This window comes from Hibiscus syriacus, unplaced genomic scaffold, assembly GCF_006381635.1.
Source record: "Hibiscus syriacus cultivar Baekdansim isolate YM2019G1 unplaced genomic scaffold, ASM638163v2 tig00110940_pilon, whole genome shotgun sequence".
NCBI lineage: Eukaryota > Viridiplantae > Streptophyta > Magnoliopsida > Malvales > Malvaceae > Hibiscus > Hibiscus syriacus.
The window spans coordinates 2,074,107-2,091,469 of record NW_024062923.1 but is presented as its reverse complement, the minus strand read 5'-3'; the positions used below and the strand labels follow the sequence as shown (position 1 = coordinate 2,091,469).

Genomic DNA, 17,363 nt, shown 5'->3' with positions numbered 1-17,363 from the left:
ATTACATCCCTCTAGTCCTAAACCGTCACATGACATGACCTTGAGGACATATAATATATAAGAAGGTTTACTCCCCCACTAAACGAAGGGCCCCAAGTCCGCTCCATAGGGGAATAATTTACATTGAGAGTCGACTTAAACCATCGCCATTCCTCCATGAACCTACTTGTCATCTACTTTCAAATTAGAATAAATGAAATGTCATTACTTACAATCACTAAATATCCCTTCAAACTACCACATTCCTTGTAACCACTAGTTGTACATCAATAAAGGTTATCCAATTTTTCTTTTTATATCATCTTAATTAATGCAACTGGTTAATATGTAATAGTCGTTTTCTTAATAATTAACTTGTTTCATTTTTAGATGAGCATGATTATCAATGATGGATCATGAGTAGAATTAATTGTGACCCAAGATTTTGAAGAATTTTCAGTACTTCTTTAAAAAATTTATTAGGTCCCCTGAAAATGTTTGGAAGTGTTTTTTCTATTATTTTTTTAAAAAAAAATCTCATTCATCCATTTATATACATATTTATATTAAATTAAATTAGTACTCTCAAAATGTAAATTTATATATTTAATTTCAATTATCGTAAAAATAAAATATAAATTTTATATACATATTTATTTTTAAAATGTTAGTTTATCCTATAAGCTAATTTTTTTAAAAGTTTTTTTATTTTAATATTAATTATTTTAATTATTTTTCAAGCCATTATATTTTTGTTTCCCTTGTTTCATAGTGTTTTTTTTTTAAATAAAAACACAAGAACCTTGTACAATTTTAGGCTCATTCTAAAAATCCATATTAATCTATTTAACATCTAATTTTTTTTCTATAAAAATATCATACAAATAATACTCTTTAAAATTTTGCTTTATACAAATATTCAGATATTTTCCGGAAGGTGAAACCCTCTTTCAATTTAAAAAAAAATCATGAGTTAAATCCACAAGTATGGTCGAACTTCTTGTTGTCTCGATCAGGGTTGGTGAAGAGAGGAATACAGGTTAATAGTTGAATCCGATTATAAAAATAGTTGTTGATTGTGGGTCGAATACGCTTGCGAATCTATCTAGCTTGGTGTTGAGTTTGATTGGTATTATAGGGGACTGTGGCATGCAGATAAAGTGGATACCTAGGCATTGTAATCTGTTGGCGGACTCCTTAGGCAGGCATTGGGTAGTTGTCGTTCGCTGCCATATCGGTTATAATTTGGTGGTGTGATGCTTTAGGTTTTCGCTAGTTGGTTTTTCAAGATGCGTATGTGGTTTGAACTATTTGTAATGTTTTCTTTATATTAATATAATTACGAGATTTTTTTCCCTTTTAATTAGGTTTAGAGGGATTTTTAATGAGATTTTTTTTCATTTTTTTAAAAAAATATTCAGATGTTTTCTTAAAAAATCAATTAATATTTCAAACTTAAATATCAAAATCCACCACGACAATTATTGAACTCAATTGAGATGTGACGTTGAATTAAAAAATCAATTGCGGTTTTTTTTAATTTTACAGCCGGATTCACAAATTATTATATAATTCATTTTAATTTTAAAACTCCAGTTAAAAAACACTAATAATTTTTCTATTGGAACTTTAATATTAATGAATTAAATAACTATAAATTATTTAAAAATTAAAAAACAAATATTCCAAAAATAAATGTTAAATGAAGCATCGGATATTAAAAAAATACATTTTAATTTTAAAAATATTATTATTAAAATATGTAATCACAAATCTTCCATCCACATGTTCCACACTAGGTACAAATTGCAGCTAACTTGTAGGGACAAACACATACATCATCTAAATTATCCTTCGTTGAAAACTAAGATCTGCTTCTCTCTCTATCTCCCTCTGGTTTTGCAGGTTTCAGCCAATAAAGTATAGATTTTTCTTTCAAGCAATTCAAAGCCTGGAAAAAAAAGAAAGCTTCCTTTTTTAAAAAGAAAAAGAAAAATGGGGCTAAGTTCTTACATATGGAGTGCAGTTCCTTTTGTGGCAATGATAACAGTGGAGTGTACAGATGTGGGCATATCAGTGATAAGTAAAGCAGCTTTGAGCAAAGGAATGAGCAGCATTGTTTCTGTTGTTTATTACAATGCTTTGGGTACTTTGATCCTTCTTCCTTACTTCATCTTTTGCAGGTAGTGATTCTCCCCCTTTTATCATCGGATTGTTAAAACACTTTGAATTTTTCTTCTTTACGTGAGAATTGTTTACAATTTTTTGTTGCAGAAATAAGCAAGCTCCTCTGACTTTGTCACTGCTTTGGAGATTCTTCCTCTTAGGCTTGATAGGGTAACGGGGAATTGAAATTTTGACATCTGGGTTTAATTCCATTTCTTTTGGAGTGTTGGTTTCCAAATTTGAGAGCTCTGCTGGAAAAAAGAACAAAATTTGTGACAGTTGACATGTTTAATTTGCAGAAGCTCAGGGCAGATGGTATATCTTACTGGAGTCAAATTCAGCTCACCAACTCTCTCTTCAGCTTTAGCGAATCTTATCCCTATTTTCACTTTCCTACTTGCTGTCATATATTCAGGTACTATGAACACTGTTCTGAGTTAAACCCTGTGGTATTTTTCAACAACAAAATCTTGATTGAAATTCTAATGTCTAGCCAATTATGTTAATCCAACTCGAATATATGAGTATAGAATATAAGAATTTGTCAGACACAGAGTATGTTTATTTAAAAAAATATATATATTTCAAGTAAAATGAAGAGTCGAACAACATAGCTGATAAACAAGTATATATTCTTGTTATTTATGTATGTGGGATTGATTTGATTTCTATATGAATTTGGTTTTTGTTTATGTAGGATGGAAGAGTTGGAAATAAGAAAAAGAAGCAGTCAAGCTAAAGTGTTGGGTGCCCGCAGTAGCAGTAACAGGAGCATTTGTAGCAACGCTTTACAAGGGTCCTCCAGTGCTCATCAACTCATCATCTCCTTCAAACTTTCTCCAGCAACCTCTGTTCTCACAGCAAACTAGGTGGATTATTGGAGGCTTTCTTATGTTATTGGTTTGCCTTTCATCTGCAACATGGAATGTTCTTCAGGTGATAAAAACATGAACAATCAGTTTGCATTTTTGTCATTGATGCTTATTACACGCATATATGTATCAAACACGAGTACTTCATGAGCCGAAATGACATCAATTACTAATTTTAGATATAACATTTTACGAAAAATAAGAGTCAAATAGGATAGGTCATTTAGCTTAGGAACTAAATAACACTGTTTGCTTTATAACAAAATTAAGAAACTGATGAGATTTTGACGATTTCAGACAGCCACAGTTAAGGAGTATCCAGATAAGATGACGATTGTCTTCTTCTTTACATTCTTTATAACAATCCAATCTTTGGTTTTCTCTGCAATTTTGGAAAGAAATCCATCTTCATGGACATGGAAGTCTACTGAAGAAGTTGCCGCCATTTTATGCACGGTAAACCCTTAACCCATCAAACCCTACATTGTATGTTTTTTATTTTTGCTTTTAAACACTTAACTCATGTTTGGAAATTTCACATGTTAATATTAAATGTAAAGTATACATGTGGTTATTAAACTATGTTAAAATAATATTTTAGTTACAGAAGTTTTAAAATTATAAAATGGTGACTAAATTTTTCAAGGAATTAAAAAAGATAGTTATTAAAATATATCAATTTATTACAAAATGATTATTAAGTTTGTTGAACTGTTACAAAAATGATCCAAGTTGCAGGCGATATTTGGAAGTTTGTTTAGAATTGCAATACATACATGGTGCCTACAAAAGAAGGGACCTGTGTTCGTTGCCATGTTCAAGCCCTTAGGAATCCCTGTTTCTGCGCTCCTCACTATCACTTTCCTTGCCGAGCCCCTTTTCCTTGGCAGGTATGTTTCAATTACTCGAATCCGGGTTAATAAGACTAGTTTTTTTATATATATAGTTTGTTTGAATTGCAGAGTGATTGGATCAGTTATCATTTTAGTGGGATTCTACACTGTGATATGGGGACAAGCCGAAGAAAAGAGGGTGGACTTAGAAAACGAAGCCGAATCATCATCCCACCACAAGGCCCCTCTTCTTCACCACGTTTGAATTACTTTGTACATACCACCGATTATCCTCATCTTAGGGGAACATAAATCCTCTTGTTTCAACCTATGAAACTCGGATTTAAATTCGAATTCTGTTGACTATATTTAATATGTATCTACATATATGTTTGTTGGAGATGAATGTCACCACTAAATTTCTTCTTGAAGCAAGTCTGAGTACTTGAATGGAACACATTTTTCAAGTTTTATTGACCCGACGTAATATTATAACTATATTTTATAGTTTCTAGTTGATATATGATTTATTAAATAACATTATAAATCTTAATTACACTTGTAAAAAAGAATATGAAGTCTTAATATATGTACAATATCTTAAATGATTAGAGAAAGCTATTTAAATTGGAATGAATTAATATCATCATATTATAAATAATTATAATTAAATTTGAAGAGAAATTTGAACATCATGATTTGACTTGAATTTTATAAATTTTACTTTAAAAATTAAATAAAATCATTTAACGTGATTAACTTAAAATATTTTGATTCGACTCAATTGATTGAATGTTAACCCTCGAAGACAAAAGAGAATTTGCTTTCTAATATTAGGATGAATTTGATAAAAAAATGTTAATAATATTTGAAGTGTCTAAGTAATCGGCAAGCATATACTACAACAAAATATTACTTTCTAAAAACTAATATATGTATAATTTTATCATTAAACTCGAATAAAAATATTATTTTTATTATCATTAAATGGTAATTCAAGTTGTACGAGATCAATCTAAATTACAAACTATTATTATTAAAACCTTGATCCTTGAACAATTTTATTGACAAGCTACTGAGTGGACGGACCATTCGGAATAAACCAAGGAGTACTCCTTGTTATCTCACAAAACATGCAGCGCAGAAGCTATGAATTTAAGGAGAATATGGTTTATTATCAATGTATAACATAATACAGGAGAATATGAATCCTATGAGTGATTTTTTTTTACAATCCTTTGAGTGATTTTAAAAGTAAAAAGAATTGAGTAATTGTATTTATGAAGTGTATATATTATTAATAATTAAGAAATATTTAAATATATATTAGCATATAATTATCTTATATTATTAACATATAATATTTTTTATACTATATGGAATGCATTCTTTGAAACATTCAAAGAAAAACGCGTAGCATTGACTTTTATGAGATGCCCATGGAAGTCCACCCGCCTTGTCCTTATTATGAGCCAATAGAAAACCCTTGATATTCACTTTCAGTACATCGCTTTCCATGGTGGGAAAATGGGACAACTGAGCCACGATTTACACATGCAGCACTTCAGCCATCCCCATCCCCTGGAGCTAATCAATCCCCAAACCCTCAGCCACCTCCCCCCATGTTCAGCCTGCAATCTCCAATCCTCCGGATGGATGTACACCTGCAGGCCCTGCAACTTCACCCTCCACGCTTCCTGCACTCAGCTGCCTCGTCTGATCTCTCATCCGTCCCATCCCGGCCACTCCCTCAGCCTCCTCCCGACTCCGGCTTACCCCGTCGGGTATTTCAGCTGCGATGCTTGTGGTCAACGGGGCCATGGATTCGGCTACCATTGTAATCAGTGTGAGTTCGATATCCATTCCCTGTGCGCTTCCAAGCCTTTATCTATCCGTTGCCACTCTCATCCTTGCCAGCTTCAGCTCTTCTTTCATCCTCCTTATCAAACTAAAGGCTTCTCTTGTGATGTTTGCCATCAGATTGGGTCCAATCATTGGCTATATCGGTGTAGTGTTTGTGAGTTTGATGTTCATATGAGCTGTGTTAACACTGCTGCAACTACATATACAAGTACTGCAAGTGCATATAGGAGCACACCCGGACAAGCAGGGAATGTTCAGATTCAGGCACGGAACTCGTTTCCAGGGTCAGTTCAAAGCAATAATCTGCAGTATAGAAATGGAGTTGCTGCACCAATGAACAATCAATGTTATAATAATAGCCAAAACAATGGAGCGGCGGCGGGGAACGGTTTGATGGGTGTTGCGGTCCAGGGGTTTGTGGATGGAGCTGCTCAACAAGTTGGTCAGAATATTTTGCAGAGCTTGATGGGTGGCGGTGGTTCCAACAACGGTGGTGATGATAATAACTCTACTTCATCAATATTGGGTCTTTTCTTTTGAGTGGGATGATCATTCATTCATGCTCTCAATTACTTCCATCATCATCATCAATAATAATAATAGTCTGTGTATTCAAGTGTTGAAATCTTTGGTTTAACGCAGTGTTTTGAAAATCGGATCGGCCGGTTCAATCGGGAATCGTTGTCTAGTCCAGTTTAATCTATATCGGTTGAACCGTTACTAGTGAACCGGCCGAAACTGTTGAACCGTTCAAATCGGACCGGCTGAAAATCAGAAAAAACCGAAAAAAACCGTTAATTTTTTTTTAAATTAAACCAAACGACATCATTTGTTAAACAAGTCAAGTCGAACTCGAGTGTTGCTAAGTTCGACTCAAACTTGAAAACTTTAAAAGTAAGCTCAACTCGACTCAAACTCACGAGCTAAAAATTATCAAGTTCAACTCGAACTCGAAATATAATATTGAAACTTGAACTCAAAAAGGCTTGAACTCAAAAAAAAATTAGAAGCTCGATTGAAGCCTAAAATTTGAGCTTGATTAAAGTGAAATAATAGTACACTCAATGCTCACCAAAAAGCTCCATGATTTTGAATGTCAAATTACCTCTATTATTTATAGAAGTTAGTTGGGATGCTCTTCTATGTTTCTTAGTCATGTGGAATTGTTTTGTTCTCATATTTTTACTCTTTAGACTTTTGTGATGCTCTTCTATCTTTCTTAGCCATGTGGGATTGTTTTTAAAAAAAAAATTAAACCAAACAATATCATTTTGTTATGATTTTTTTAGCCTCAAATTTATTTTTTAATTATAGTTATATAATTATATTTATTATTTAATATGTTTTACCTTAAATATTATGTTGTAGTTAATTTGAATCATTTTGTTTCACTTGATTTTATGGTTTTTAACTTATATATGTTATGACTTGCTTTGAATATTACTTGTGATATAAAAAATTATTATTTTTAAATATTTTAGTATTTTTATTTAATTTTTTAAATAATTATGACGTCGTCCGGTTCTTTCGACCGGTCGAACCGGTTGAACCAGTGAACCGGTAACATGACCGATTCGCTAACCGGTCCGGTTCTGAAACCATGAGTTTTAACGTGAACTAAAACCACAAGTGTTCTTTAATATTCTGCAAACTGGCAATAGTTTTCTTTATTCAAACTTGTTTTTGCCACTTCCCATTGCTTAAAGTCAAGTTTATTCTTTATAGACAAGTTACTGTAAAATATAAATCATACGCCTCATAATTTATATACACACACAAATTTAAATTAAATTATGATAAAACTAGGAGGAAGTATTTGATCAAGTCAAGATAAAAGATATTTTTTAGTATAACGAGTTAAAAGATTTTAAGTTACTAAAATTAACGAGTCTTATTTTATAATTCATATTTTATTTTAAAAAAAATCAGTTGAGTTGTTTAAATTTTTGATTAAATTTAGTTGTAAATATTTATAATGTTATGATGCTAATTGTTACTAATTTAAATGACTTTCTATAATCATATTTGATATACATATATATTTCTTTATATTTTTTAATATGTGATTTACATATATCATGTAGTGTTGATGGACTCAATTCAAACTTAAAAAATCAATCCATTGATTACTAAAATTTTTGTGTTATACGAGTCATATTTTATAACTCAAACTTTATTTGAAATTTTTAGAATTAAATTAAGTTTTTTAATGTCGAGTTAAATAAAAAATTATTTTTTGAGTTAAATCAAAGTTTGTTCATCCTTAAATATAATATCAATTAATACTAAAATAATATTAAAATAAAAAAACATGAAATAAAAAAAGATAAAATAATCAGAAGCAATATGGATATAACCATCTATAGAGTCTAGAGATATAAATATATTTGGCATCCATATAAATATAAACATAGGATAGTTGTGGACCAGATAATCCCTGCTCTAGTCTCATTCTATTGACTTCACTACACTACAACCTCAATCGACATATTTTTTAAATTTGTTTTGAAATAAATAAAATATGTATCCAAATGGATAAAATAGAGGTATAATGATAAAATTACTTTCTAATATTTTTATAAATGATTATTTTATCTTTTATGCTTTTTATTTTAAATATTTTAGTCTTTGATATTTTAATTTTTGTCAAAATATTCTTTGTTAGAAGGAAATCGTTAATTAATTAAGGATGAATACATATTGTTAATGTGTCATTTTACATATACTTAATTATTTACGTGAAACATGGTATATCATTAATATAAGTGGTGTGACACATATCACATCATCACTTTGAATGATATGGTACATGTTATATTTATCGAAACAATTTTTTCTAAATGGGGAGGGATATTTTAAAACCACATCATTTTAATTATTCTATTTATGGTTGATTTTTAATTAAAAACAATGTGATTTTAGAAAATCTCTCGTTCCGAAAATTTGGGAATTCATTAATGATAAAAACACAGGTTCGAAGAGTCGCCACCAAACTTTGATTAGGGTGTGACTGGGCACCCAAAAATGTTTCGTCATTTTAAATAAAAATTAATTTTAATTAAAATGACAATTTGAGGTCTGCGTTACCAAAAAATGAGTTCGGGAGTCGATTACGTGTGGGGAAGGATTAGCACCCCCACAGCGTCCTAAATCGGTACCTAGTCGATTAATTAATGTCTTTTCAATGAAATTTACAAATTCGAGTTTAATTTGATTTATGATCCCCAACAAAACAACATACGAATTTTACCATATACAAAAGCAACAAGATTGATTAAGTTAAAATTTATTCAGCCTTTAGAAAGATAAAGAATGTTTAATTATTTAAAAATGTCGAGACCATATCTTAAATAGTTATAACAACATTTTCTCGATAAATTTAAATAACCGAACATTTCTTTTTCTTCCATTCCCAAATTTTAAAGTAACAAATCAATTTCTTAGGTGTCACTGATGTGATACACTTTTATTTTAAAATCGTTAAAAGCGGATATCTAATCAGTTAAGACAACCCACTGAAAATAATTTTAAATTAAAAGAATATTACCCTTAATCAAATCATGTAATAATGTCGAGTTATGCTCGTGAAATTAACATGTGTTAAATAAATAAGTAATGCAAAACCTTGATTTACGAACATGAGAGTACATAATTTATCACATGGAAAAACAACAAATTAGATTGAAACTAAAACATACTTAACAATAATATATATGCATGTGCGCATGTATTATGATAATTTGGGGGAAAATCTTGTTATATAAAATATCAGTGCATGCTAGCATTTTGACAATCGAGGAACCTAAAAGAAATAAATATATCACACATATATTTATATTCATGCAACTAAAGGCCTACACGCATATACGAGCTTAGGAAAGCAATATAATGACTAAAATGAACAAAATAAAAACTAAAGGTCACTAGCATAAAGAAAAACGTTATCGTTTAATATATATATATATAATTAAACGGTGTGGGTACCATAACTACTATAACACCAAACGAATATGTACAAAGTTAAGCAACAGAAATATAAAATCACATAATAAGGAAATAAACATGCTTTAGGGGTTAAAATAAGAGGACAGAATTTCATCTCAAATTTGGTAAGTTAAGTAAATCCGAGTAAAATAACATAGGGACCAAATAAAAGTTACCAAATTAACATGTTATATATAAAAAAAAATTAATAACAACTCAATAATGGACTAAGAGGAAAAAGTGCGAGAATTTGAAGGACCAAAGAGCAATTTTCTTAAACAGCTTTACAAAACAAAAGGTTGCAAAAGTTAATGTTGCCGTTTCTAAATATCCAAACAAATTCAAGTCTTGCGTCTTCACTGTTTATAGAATTGCAATGTAATTAGGCATATAATTACCATAACAATGCTCAGCTTCTGTATGCGTAGGATTAGCATGCACTTTGACGAACAAACTGGCCTTTTACTCGTGTGCACTCTCTGCAAGCTTCCTTCGGCTCTCCTATCGAAACTTCAAAAATCAGATTCCATCCCCCTCCATCCAAAAACCGAGCCCCCCTTCTTGTAGCTCCAAATTTTTATAGTAAATAATTATTATTCCCCCTTTCCAATGTAATGCTCCCCCAGGTAATGCTCTCTCCACTAACATAGAAAATTCCCTAGCAATATACTGCTTTCTCCACTAACATAGAAAATTCCCTAGAAGTATAGTGTTCTCTCTTTTACTCGTGGAATTCGGCCCCTTTCCTGGTGGCCTATACTTTTTCTTTTGCTTTCTATTTCTCTGCCTTGATTTGTGACGTTGTAGGGTATAGGAACTCATGGGTGGCCGACAGGTGTGGGTGCTTGGTGGATTCGTGCGCTGCTTCACATGGGGTGCACGAGTGTGGGTCTATAACCAGGTCCGGGTCATGTTTAGAATGTTGAATGGGCTGAGTGATTTGATTACTGCTGGGCTTTTTTTGTTGGGCCTGGATTAGCCTGCAAACAATAAAACATAAATAATATTAATATTAATAATAATAAATATATAATAATAATTTTAATATAATATTTAAAACTCGGACAAAAATGGGTGTCTACAATATTATTATTTTAGGTGACGTGACACATATCATATCAGTAATTAAACACATTTTGAAATATTACCGTAGCAACATGTATTAATCGTTAATCAACTAATGATTTCCTCTCAACGTGAAGTATTTTGATAAAAAAAAATTGAAACAATGGAAGCTAAAATATCACGGAAAAAATAAAAGACAAATTGATCATTTGTTTAAACATTTGAGATAATTTTATTATTATATCTAAAAATATATAATACATCATTATAATTTTTTAAAATAAATCGAGTCAATTTCACAAAATAAATAAAAAGGGTATTAATACTGACGATATACATTTTAAAAATTAAATTATAATAAATAGATTAAATTTGTCAATTAAATCTTTCAAAAGATTACAGTACATCATCTTTTATACAATCGACCTACTATAAATCATTAACATTTAGAAAATTTATATAAAAGTACAATTTATTAAATATATATATATATATTCGGATGTATTTTTTTATAGATGAAAATGAAAGTTTTTTTTATTAAATGAAAACGAAAGTTGAACGAGTAAACTTATGTAATAAAGGATTAAAAATTTAAAGGGTCAAGCTGGATTTATTCAAAAAGTCGTCTTCTAACAGAACAATAGCAGTTGTTGTATGAATTAGGTGGCGTTTGGTTCGTTGGAATGTTTATAAGGGAATTGAAATCTGCGAAGGAATTGAAATCTGTCAGGAGTTAGAATCCAATTCCATATTCTGTTTGGTTGGCAGGAAATTGAATTGGAATCCAATTCATATTCTGTTTGGTCCGCAGACATGTCAGATGAATTTGATTTCAGTAATATAAAATGACAGAATTGCCCTTCTTATTTTTTTTGCTTAATTTTAGTTTGTTTTATAAATTAAATGTAACAATATATTATAAAATTTTAAAAAAATATTAAATTTTAATTTTATTGATTGATTATTCATTTCAGTAAATTATAAAAATCATGCTAATAAGTATCATAAGTTAAAAACATGCCAATTAGGGATGTCTATGTGTCGTGTTGGGTCGGGTTTTTGGTCCACCCGACCCGACCCGAGAACAAGGGAACCTCCATCTGAGACTCGACCCGACCCGACCAAAATAAAGTTTCACCCGACCCGACCCGAATATATGAATTAGAAACCCGACCCGAAATAATAAAAAATGTTTTTATTCAATAAAAACAATGACTTAATTGAAAAATATTATATATAGAGGGGTATTATTGTAATTATTCATAAATATATAAGGTAAAATTATATATTTTATCGAGTCGGGTATTTTTCACCCTAAACCCGAACCCGACCCGAATACCACACTTAAAAAAACCGACCCGACCCGACCAAAATAGAGTTTCGCCCGACCTAACCCGAATATATGAATTAGAAACCCGACCCGACCCGAAATAATAAAAAAATTATTTTTATTCAATAAAAACAGTGACTTAATTGAAAAAAGTTATATATAGAGGGGTATTATTGTAATTATTCCTAAATATATAAGATAAAATTATATTTTTTTTTTGGGTCGTGTCGGGTCGGGTATTTTTCACCCTAAACCCAAACCTGACTCGACCGAATATCACACTTAAAAAAACTCGACCCGACCCGAACCTGAATTTTTTTTTAAAAAAATAGGACCCGATCAGGTCAGGTCCGAGTTGAGTGGTCATCCCTAATCACAATCAAAATATATTAATAAGTTATCAAAATATTGATGAAAGTATTATGGTCAAATTTCACATTCCCTCCAACAAAGGAATTGAATTTCATCATAATTCACTTTCCCTCATTTGATGGAAAATTGAAGTCATGAGGGATTCCAATTACCTTGGAAAACTTGAACCAAACATGGGAAAGTGGTGGAATTGGATTCCAATTCCCTCAAATTCTAAGGGATTCCTGCGAACCAAACGTCACCTTAATGTAATTAATGTGATTATTTAGAGGATTTTTTTTAATTTTTTTCATTATTTTTCAAAAATAAAAAATAAAGAAAATAAAAGAATTATCATTTCGTCTAGTTCCAATAAATTTTTTAAGTCTAAATGTGACTGAAGGATTCATTTTATTAGTAAAATATTTTATTAACAATTAATTGATTTGTAAAATTAAGTGTTTGATCAGTTAAATAATATTTAAGATTTGGGTCATTATTAAAAATGGAGTATATTTTTCTCATTTTTTGAGAAATAATTTATTATTGACCTGCTAAGAATGACGAGATCAGTCTTTATTGAAAATTTTAAATTCTCATATATTTATATATTTTTTATTAATAACTTATTTTCATCTCTTCGAATTTTTATAAATTTTCCCCCTAAATTATTATATTTTGATCCCTAATGTAATGAACTCTGACGAGCAACGCTTTCACAAGTATCGCTCATGTCTCATTGAATATCATTTCAATCACCGAAATATCTTTTTATGGATTCGTGAAGCTGTTAACGATGGCTCTGGTCCAATTCATACCAAAAGTTTGGTCCATAGATGTACAAAGAAGTGAAGCCATTTTTCCGATGGATATGAAAGGAGAGAGAAAGCCCAACAAAGAAAACCATAACCATAAGGAAAGGTCCATCTTCCTCGGAATTCGGATAATACAAGAGAAAATAACTTCAGTGACCGAAAATACCTTATAATAAATGATTTTAACCAACTTTTTTTGGATTTGAGAAAATGACCAACAAATTCGTAACGCGAAAGTCAAATTCGCAACGCCAAAGTCAAAATTGTAACGCGAAAGTTAAATTCTCAACGCGAATAGTTAAATTGCAACGATAATATGTAATTCGCAACGCGAATAGGTAAATCGCAATGATAATATGTAAATCACAACGTAAATTCTCCAAATTCGCAACTCGAATTTTGCAACGAAAACGAAATTCGCGTTGCGATTTTGGAGAATTGTGTTGCGAAAACGATATTCGAGTTGCGATTTTCCAAATTCGCAACGCGAATAGGTAAATCGCAACAATAATATGTAAATCGCAACACGAATTCTCCAAATTCGCAACTCGAATTTCGCAATGTTAATTACCTATATCGGTAATTAGCGTTGCGAAAACGAAATTCGCGTTGCGATTTTCCAAATTCGTAACGCGAATAGGTAAATCGCAACGATAATATGTAAATCGCAACACGAATTCTCCAAATTCGTAACTCGAATTTCGTAATGCCAATTACTGATATAGGTAATTAGCGTTGCGAAAATGAAATTCGCGTTGCAAAAACGAAATGTGTTGCGATTTTCCAAATTCGCAACGCCAATTACCGACATAGGTAATTAGCGTTGCAAAAATGAAATTCGCGTTGAGATTTTGGAGAATTGCGTTGCGATTTTCCAAATTCGCAACGCGAATAGGTAAATTGCAACGCGAATTCTCCAAATTCGCAACACGAATTTCGCAAACGCTAATTATCGACATAGGTAATTAACGTTGCGAAAATGAAATTCGCGTTGCGATTTTCCAAATTCACAATGCGAAATCAAATTCGCAACACCAATTACCGATATAGGTAGTTAGCGTTGCGAAAATGAAATTCTCGTTGCGATTTTGGAGAATCGCGTTGCAAAAACAAAATTCGCGTTGCGATTTCCCAAATTCGCAACGAGAATATGTAAATCGCAACGATAATATGTAAATCGCAATGCGAATTCTCCAAATTCGCAACTCGAATTTCGAAACGCTAATTACCGATATAGGTAATTAGCGTTGTGAATATGAAATTTGCGTTGCGATTTTGGAGAATCGCGTTGTGAAAACGAAAATCGCGTTGCGATAGTACTGTTTACCTATGTCGGTAATTAGCGTTGCGAATTTAACTTCTGTGTTGCGATTTACATATTCGCGTTGCGATTTACCTATTCGCGTTGCAATTTTTGAATCTGTGTTGCGAAATTGGAGTTCGCATTGCGAATTTGTTGGTCATTTTCGTAAATCCAAAAAAAATTGGTTAAAATCGTATATTATAAGACATTTTCGGTCACTGAAGTTATTTTCTCATAATACAATTACCTCAATCCTTTCTGTTCCACTTCACACTTCTTTGTTCTCATGCAAAAGCAGAGTTTTGAAGGATTAAGGGTGGAAAATGGCAACGGTCTCCACATTTTTAACTCCTTTACGTTTAGTCTCCAATACCCATTTTAAATCTCCCGAAAGCCTCTCCTTTTATCCTAATTCAATCCATTTTCAGACCAAAGTTTGCTCATTTTCGTCCAACAACTTATCATTGTCCTCCAAAACGACCAAAACTCTTCATGGGACTTGGAAACTCAAGTCTGCTGAAGAATGAGAAACATATGTTGCTGAGCAACAAGACTCTGTTTCTGTTCCTGTCTCTCCCTCTGACACTCTCAGAATGTACTTCCAGGTATGGGTTTTTGTTTTTCACTTTGCTACTTAAATTATGAAAAAGTTCAATTTGTTTTTCATTAACCAAGGGGGAATTGTCATTATCTTTTTTCAAAGGGTTGCTTTAGATAATGTTGGATTTTGAACTTCTTTTTTGAGTTTTGCTTAAATGCTTATCTATTTGTTATTGAATTCTGTAAAAATGTATCATGTTTTATAGTAGTGCTTAAAAAATCTCCACTAGGGGTGCATCGTTCAATTACTTATTGCATAGAGTTTGAATTCTTGAAATTAGGCATAAACCGGTTCCACTGACTAGTTTTTGCTTGAAATTGTATATTTGTCTGCAAATTTATTCCCTTGGAACTATTCATTCATAGGTCACTTACAATCAATCTTGATTGTTTGAAGGTAGATGGAATGTTGAATGAAGCTGAAATTCCAAAGGTAACTAAGGCATTAGAGGTATATAATCAACCTTTTGACTTTCAAGTAAATTATAACAACATTTATGTTTTGCAGACAAAAATGATCATTTTGATAGGCAACTTGGTAGATTTATCTTCAGATTGAATGAAGGGGAGGAATCTAACTTCTTTTTTCATCCGGTGTCCTAATCATAGTCTAGTGTTTCACTCGATCCCTTAGAAAATGGCTTCTTACAGAGGAAAAGATTTCACATGATTGCCTTGTATTATCTCTCACCGAAAAGTAAAAGAGAAAAATCTATAATCATATTGTTGTTTAATTGTACTACTATGTTTCTGTCGATATTATTGATGACAGGTTCTTTGATTTTGTTTAGAGTATATACTATAATTGAATCTGATGAGATGATTTATTTGTTTGTTACAGGGAGCCGAAGGCGTTTCCAACTTGAAGGTTCAAGTCCTTGAGGGTATTAGTACTGTTGAGACGAGTGTTCTTTTTGTTGGTGATTGATATGTCTTGTATTTAAACTTTCAGATCACTTCCCATGAGCACCTTTGATCTATCGGGTCATAAAACTCGAATTCATAGTCGAACGAACAAAAATTAAACAAAACAATCAGTCTGCTTTTCCTGTCTTTATTACAAGACCCTTTGCTCTAGGACTCCTAACTTTGATCCATGGTTCATTCATCGAGTTTTCTACATTCCATTCATTCATAGAGTTTTCCCGTCTTTATTCTGTTCTTTCTCCGTTAACTAAATAGACGACGGTCCAAGCTACCGGAGTGGCATCCAATTTGGTGGAGCTCATACAGGGTGCAGGATTCAAGTTACAGACATTGAATTTGAGCTTCGATGATGAAGAAGACATTCTTGTGTAGATGTCGTATTTAGATTTTGAAAAACTTGTCGTTGAAGTTCTCTGGCTCCTTTCTTTTGATTCATCTATTCAAGAATTGTAGTTAAACATGAAAAAAATGATATTCTTGATAGAGAAGATCTGTTCAAAATGGTAATGTAAGCCTTTGCCTTATAATTGAGTTGAGTTCAATAAACTTGAGCTGAATTTGTAACTCAAAGCATGAAATTTGATATGAAGAATGAAAATAAGCGATGACATAAATCTATTACATATAATGGTTATGTCGCAAACTAAGGAAATTATTATGAATTTTAATTATTTAATTAATATTTTTTTCATACTTCGTAACAAACAAATCTTTGGTGTTAGACATGGATGGAGTAAAAAGTACTGAACATTTTTATCAAACCGATTCAATTTATATCCAATAAAAGGTCACTAATTTTGTTATTCATCTTATGTCATTATCGATGTATAATTTTAAAGATTATTACATGGATGAATATTGAATTCATTTATTCATGCTGTACACTGTCCTTCCTCTAGTTTGGTTCAAGATTATTACAAAACAAATGCCACAGCCTTGTACTACCAACTTTGTCTAATTCTTAGAGATATAAAGAGGATAGTGCAGCAGAACAGCAAAGTCGAAGCTGGCAGCTACTAACCATCTCTAGCTGGAATCCTTATGAAAATAAGAGCCTGACCTGACCACTCTCCAACTTGTCTCAAAATATCAATTTTCTCAACTTCTAGTTAATGCCAAGGTTGCTGTAATATTACTTATCCAGAAAAAAAAGTTGCTGTAATATTTTTGTGTTTTTCTCGTCTGTTCTAAATTTCTAACATGAGTCCCATTCTCTAAAACTTACTGCCTATAAAATTTTAAAATTCTAAATAAGATTTTCAGCTCCAATTTTAC

At 31.5% G+C, this 17,363-nt stretch overlaps 2 protein-coding genes and 1 pseudogene across 2 annotated transcripts; all 3 read left to right on the top strand.

Moving 5' to 3' along the window:
* Positions 1-1,826: 1,826 nt before the first annotated feature.
* On the top strand, positions 1,827-4,250 carry LOC120147616 (annotated as a pseudogene).
* Positions 4,251-5,366: 1,116 nt separating this feature from the next.
* On the top strand, positions 5,367-6,274 carry LOC120147771. The gene has a single exon (XM_039161080.1). The coding sequence runs from the start codon at positions 5,378-5,380 to the stop codon at positions 6,251-6,253; it is 876 nt and encodes a 291-aa protein (XP_039017011.1). The 5' UTR covers positions 5,367-5,377; the 3' UTR covers positions 6,254-6,274.
* Positions 6,275-14,796: 8,522 nt separating this feature from the next.
* Positions 14,797-16,460, top strand: LOC120147501. Its single transcript, XM_039160861.1, has 4 exons — positions 14,797-15,166; positions 15,528-15,612; positions 16,003-16,077; positions 16,344-16,460. The coding sequence occupies exons 1-4, from the start codon at positions 15,054-15,056 to the stop codon at positions 16,458-16,460; spliced, it is 390 nt and encodes a 129-aa protein (XP_039016792.1). The 5' UTR covers positions 14,797-15,053.
* Positions 16,461-17,363: the final 903 nt, after the last annotated feature.

Excerpts from the sequence above, each read along its gene's own strand:
- LOC120147771 (XM_039161080.1), top strand. The coding sequence starts at position 5,378 with ATGGGACAACTGAGCCACGATTTACACATGCAGCACTTCAGCCATCCC.
- LOC120147501 (XM_039160861.1), top strand. The coding sequence starts at position 15,054 with ATGGGACTTGGAAACTCAAGTCTGCTGAAGAATGAGAAACATATGTTG. Across the intron at positions 15,613-16,002 it reads AGGTAACTAAGGCATTAGAG|GGAGCCGAAGGCGTTTCCAA; the intron begins GTATATAATCAA and ends TGTTTGTTACAG. Across the intron at positions 16,078-16,343 it reads TTGAGACGAGTGTTCTTTTT|ACGACGGTCCAAGCTACCGG; the intron begins GTTGGTGATTGA and ends TTAACTAAATAG.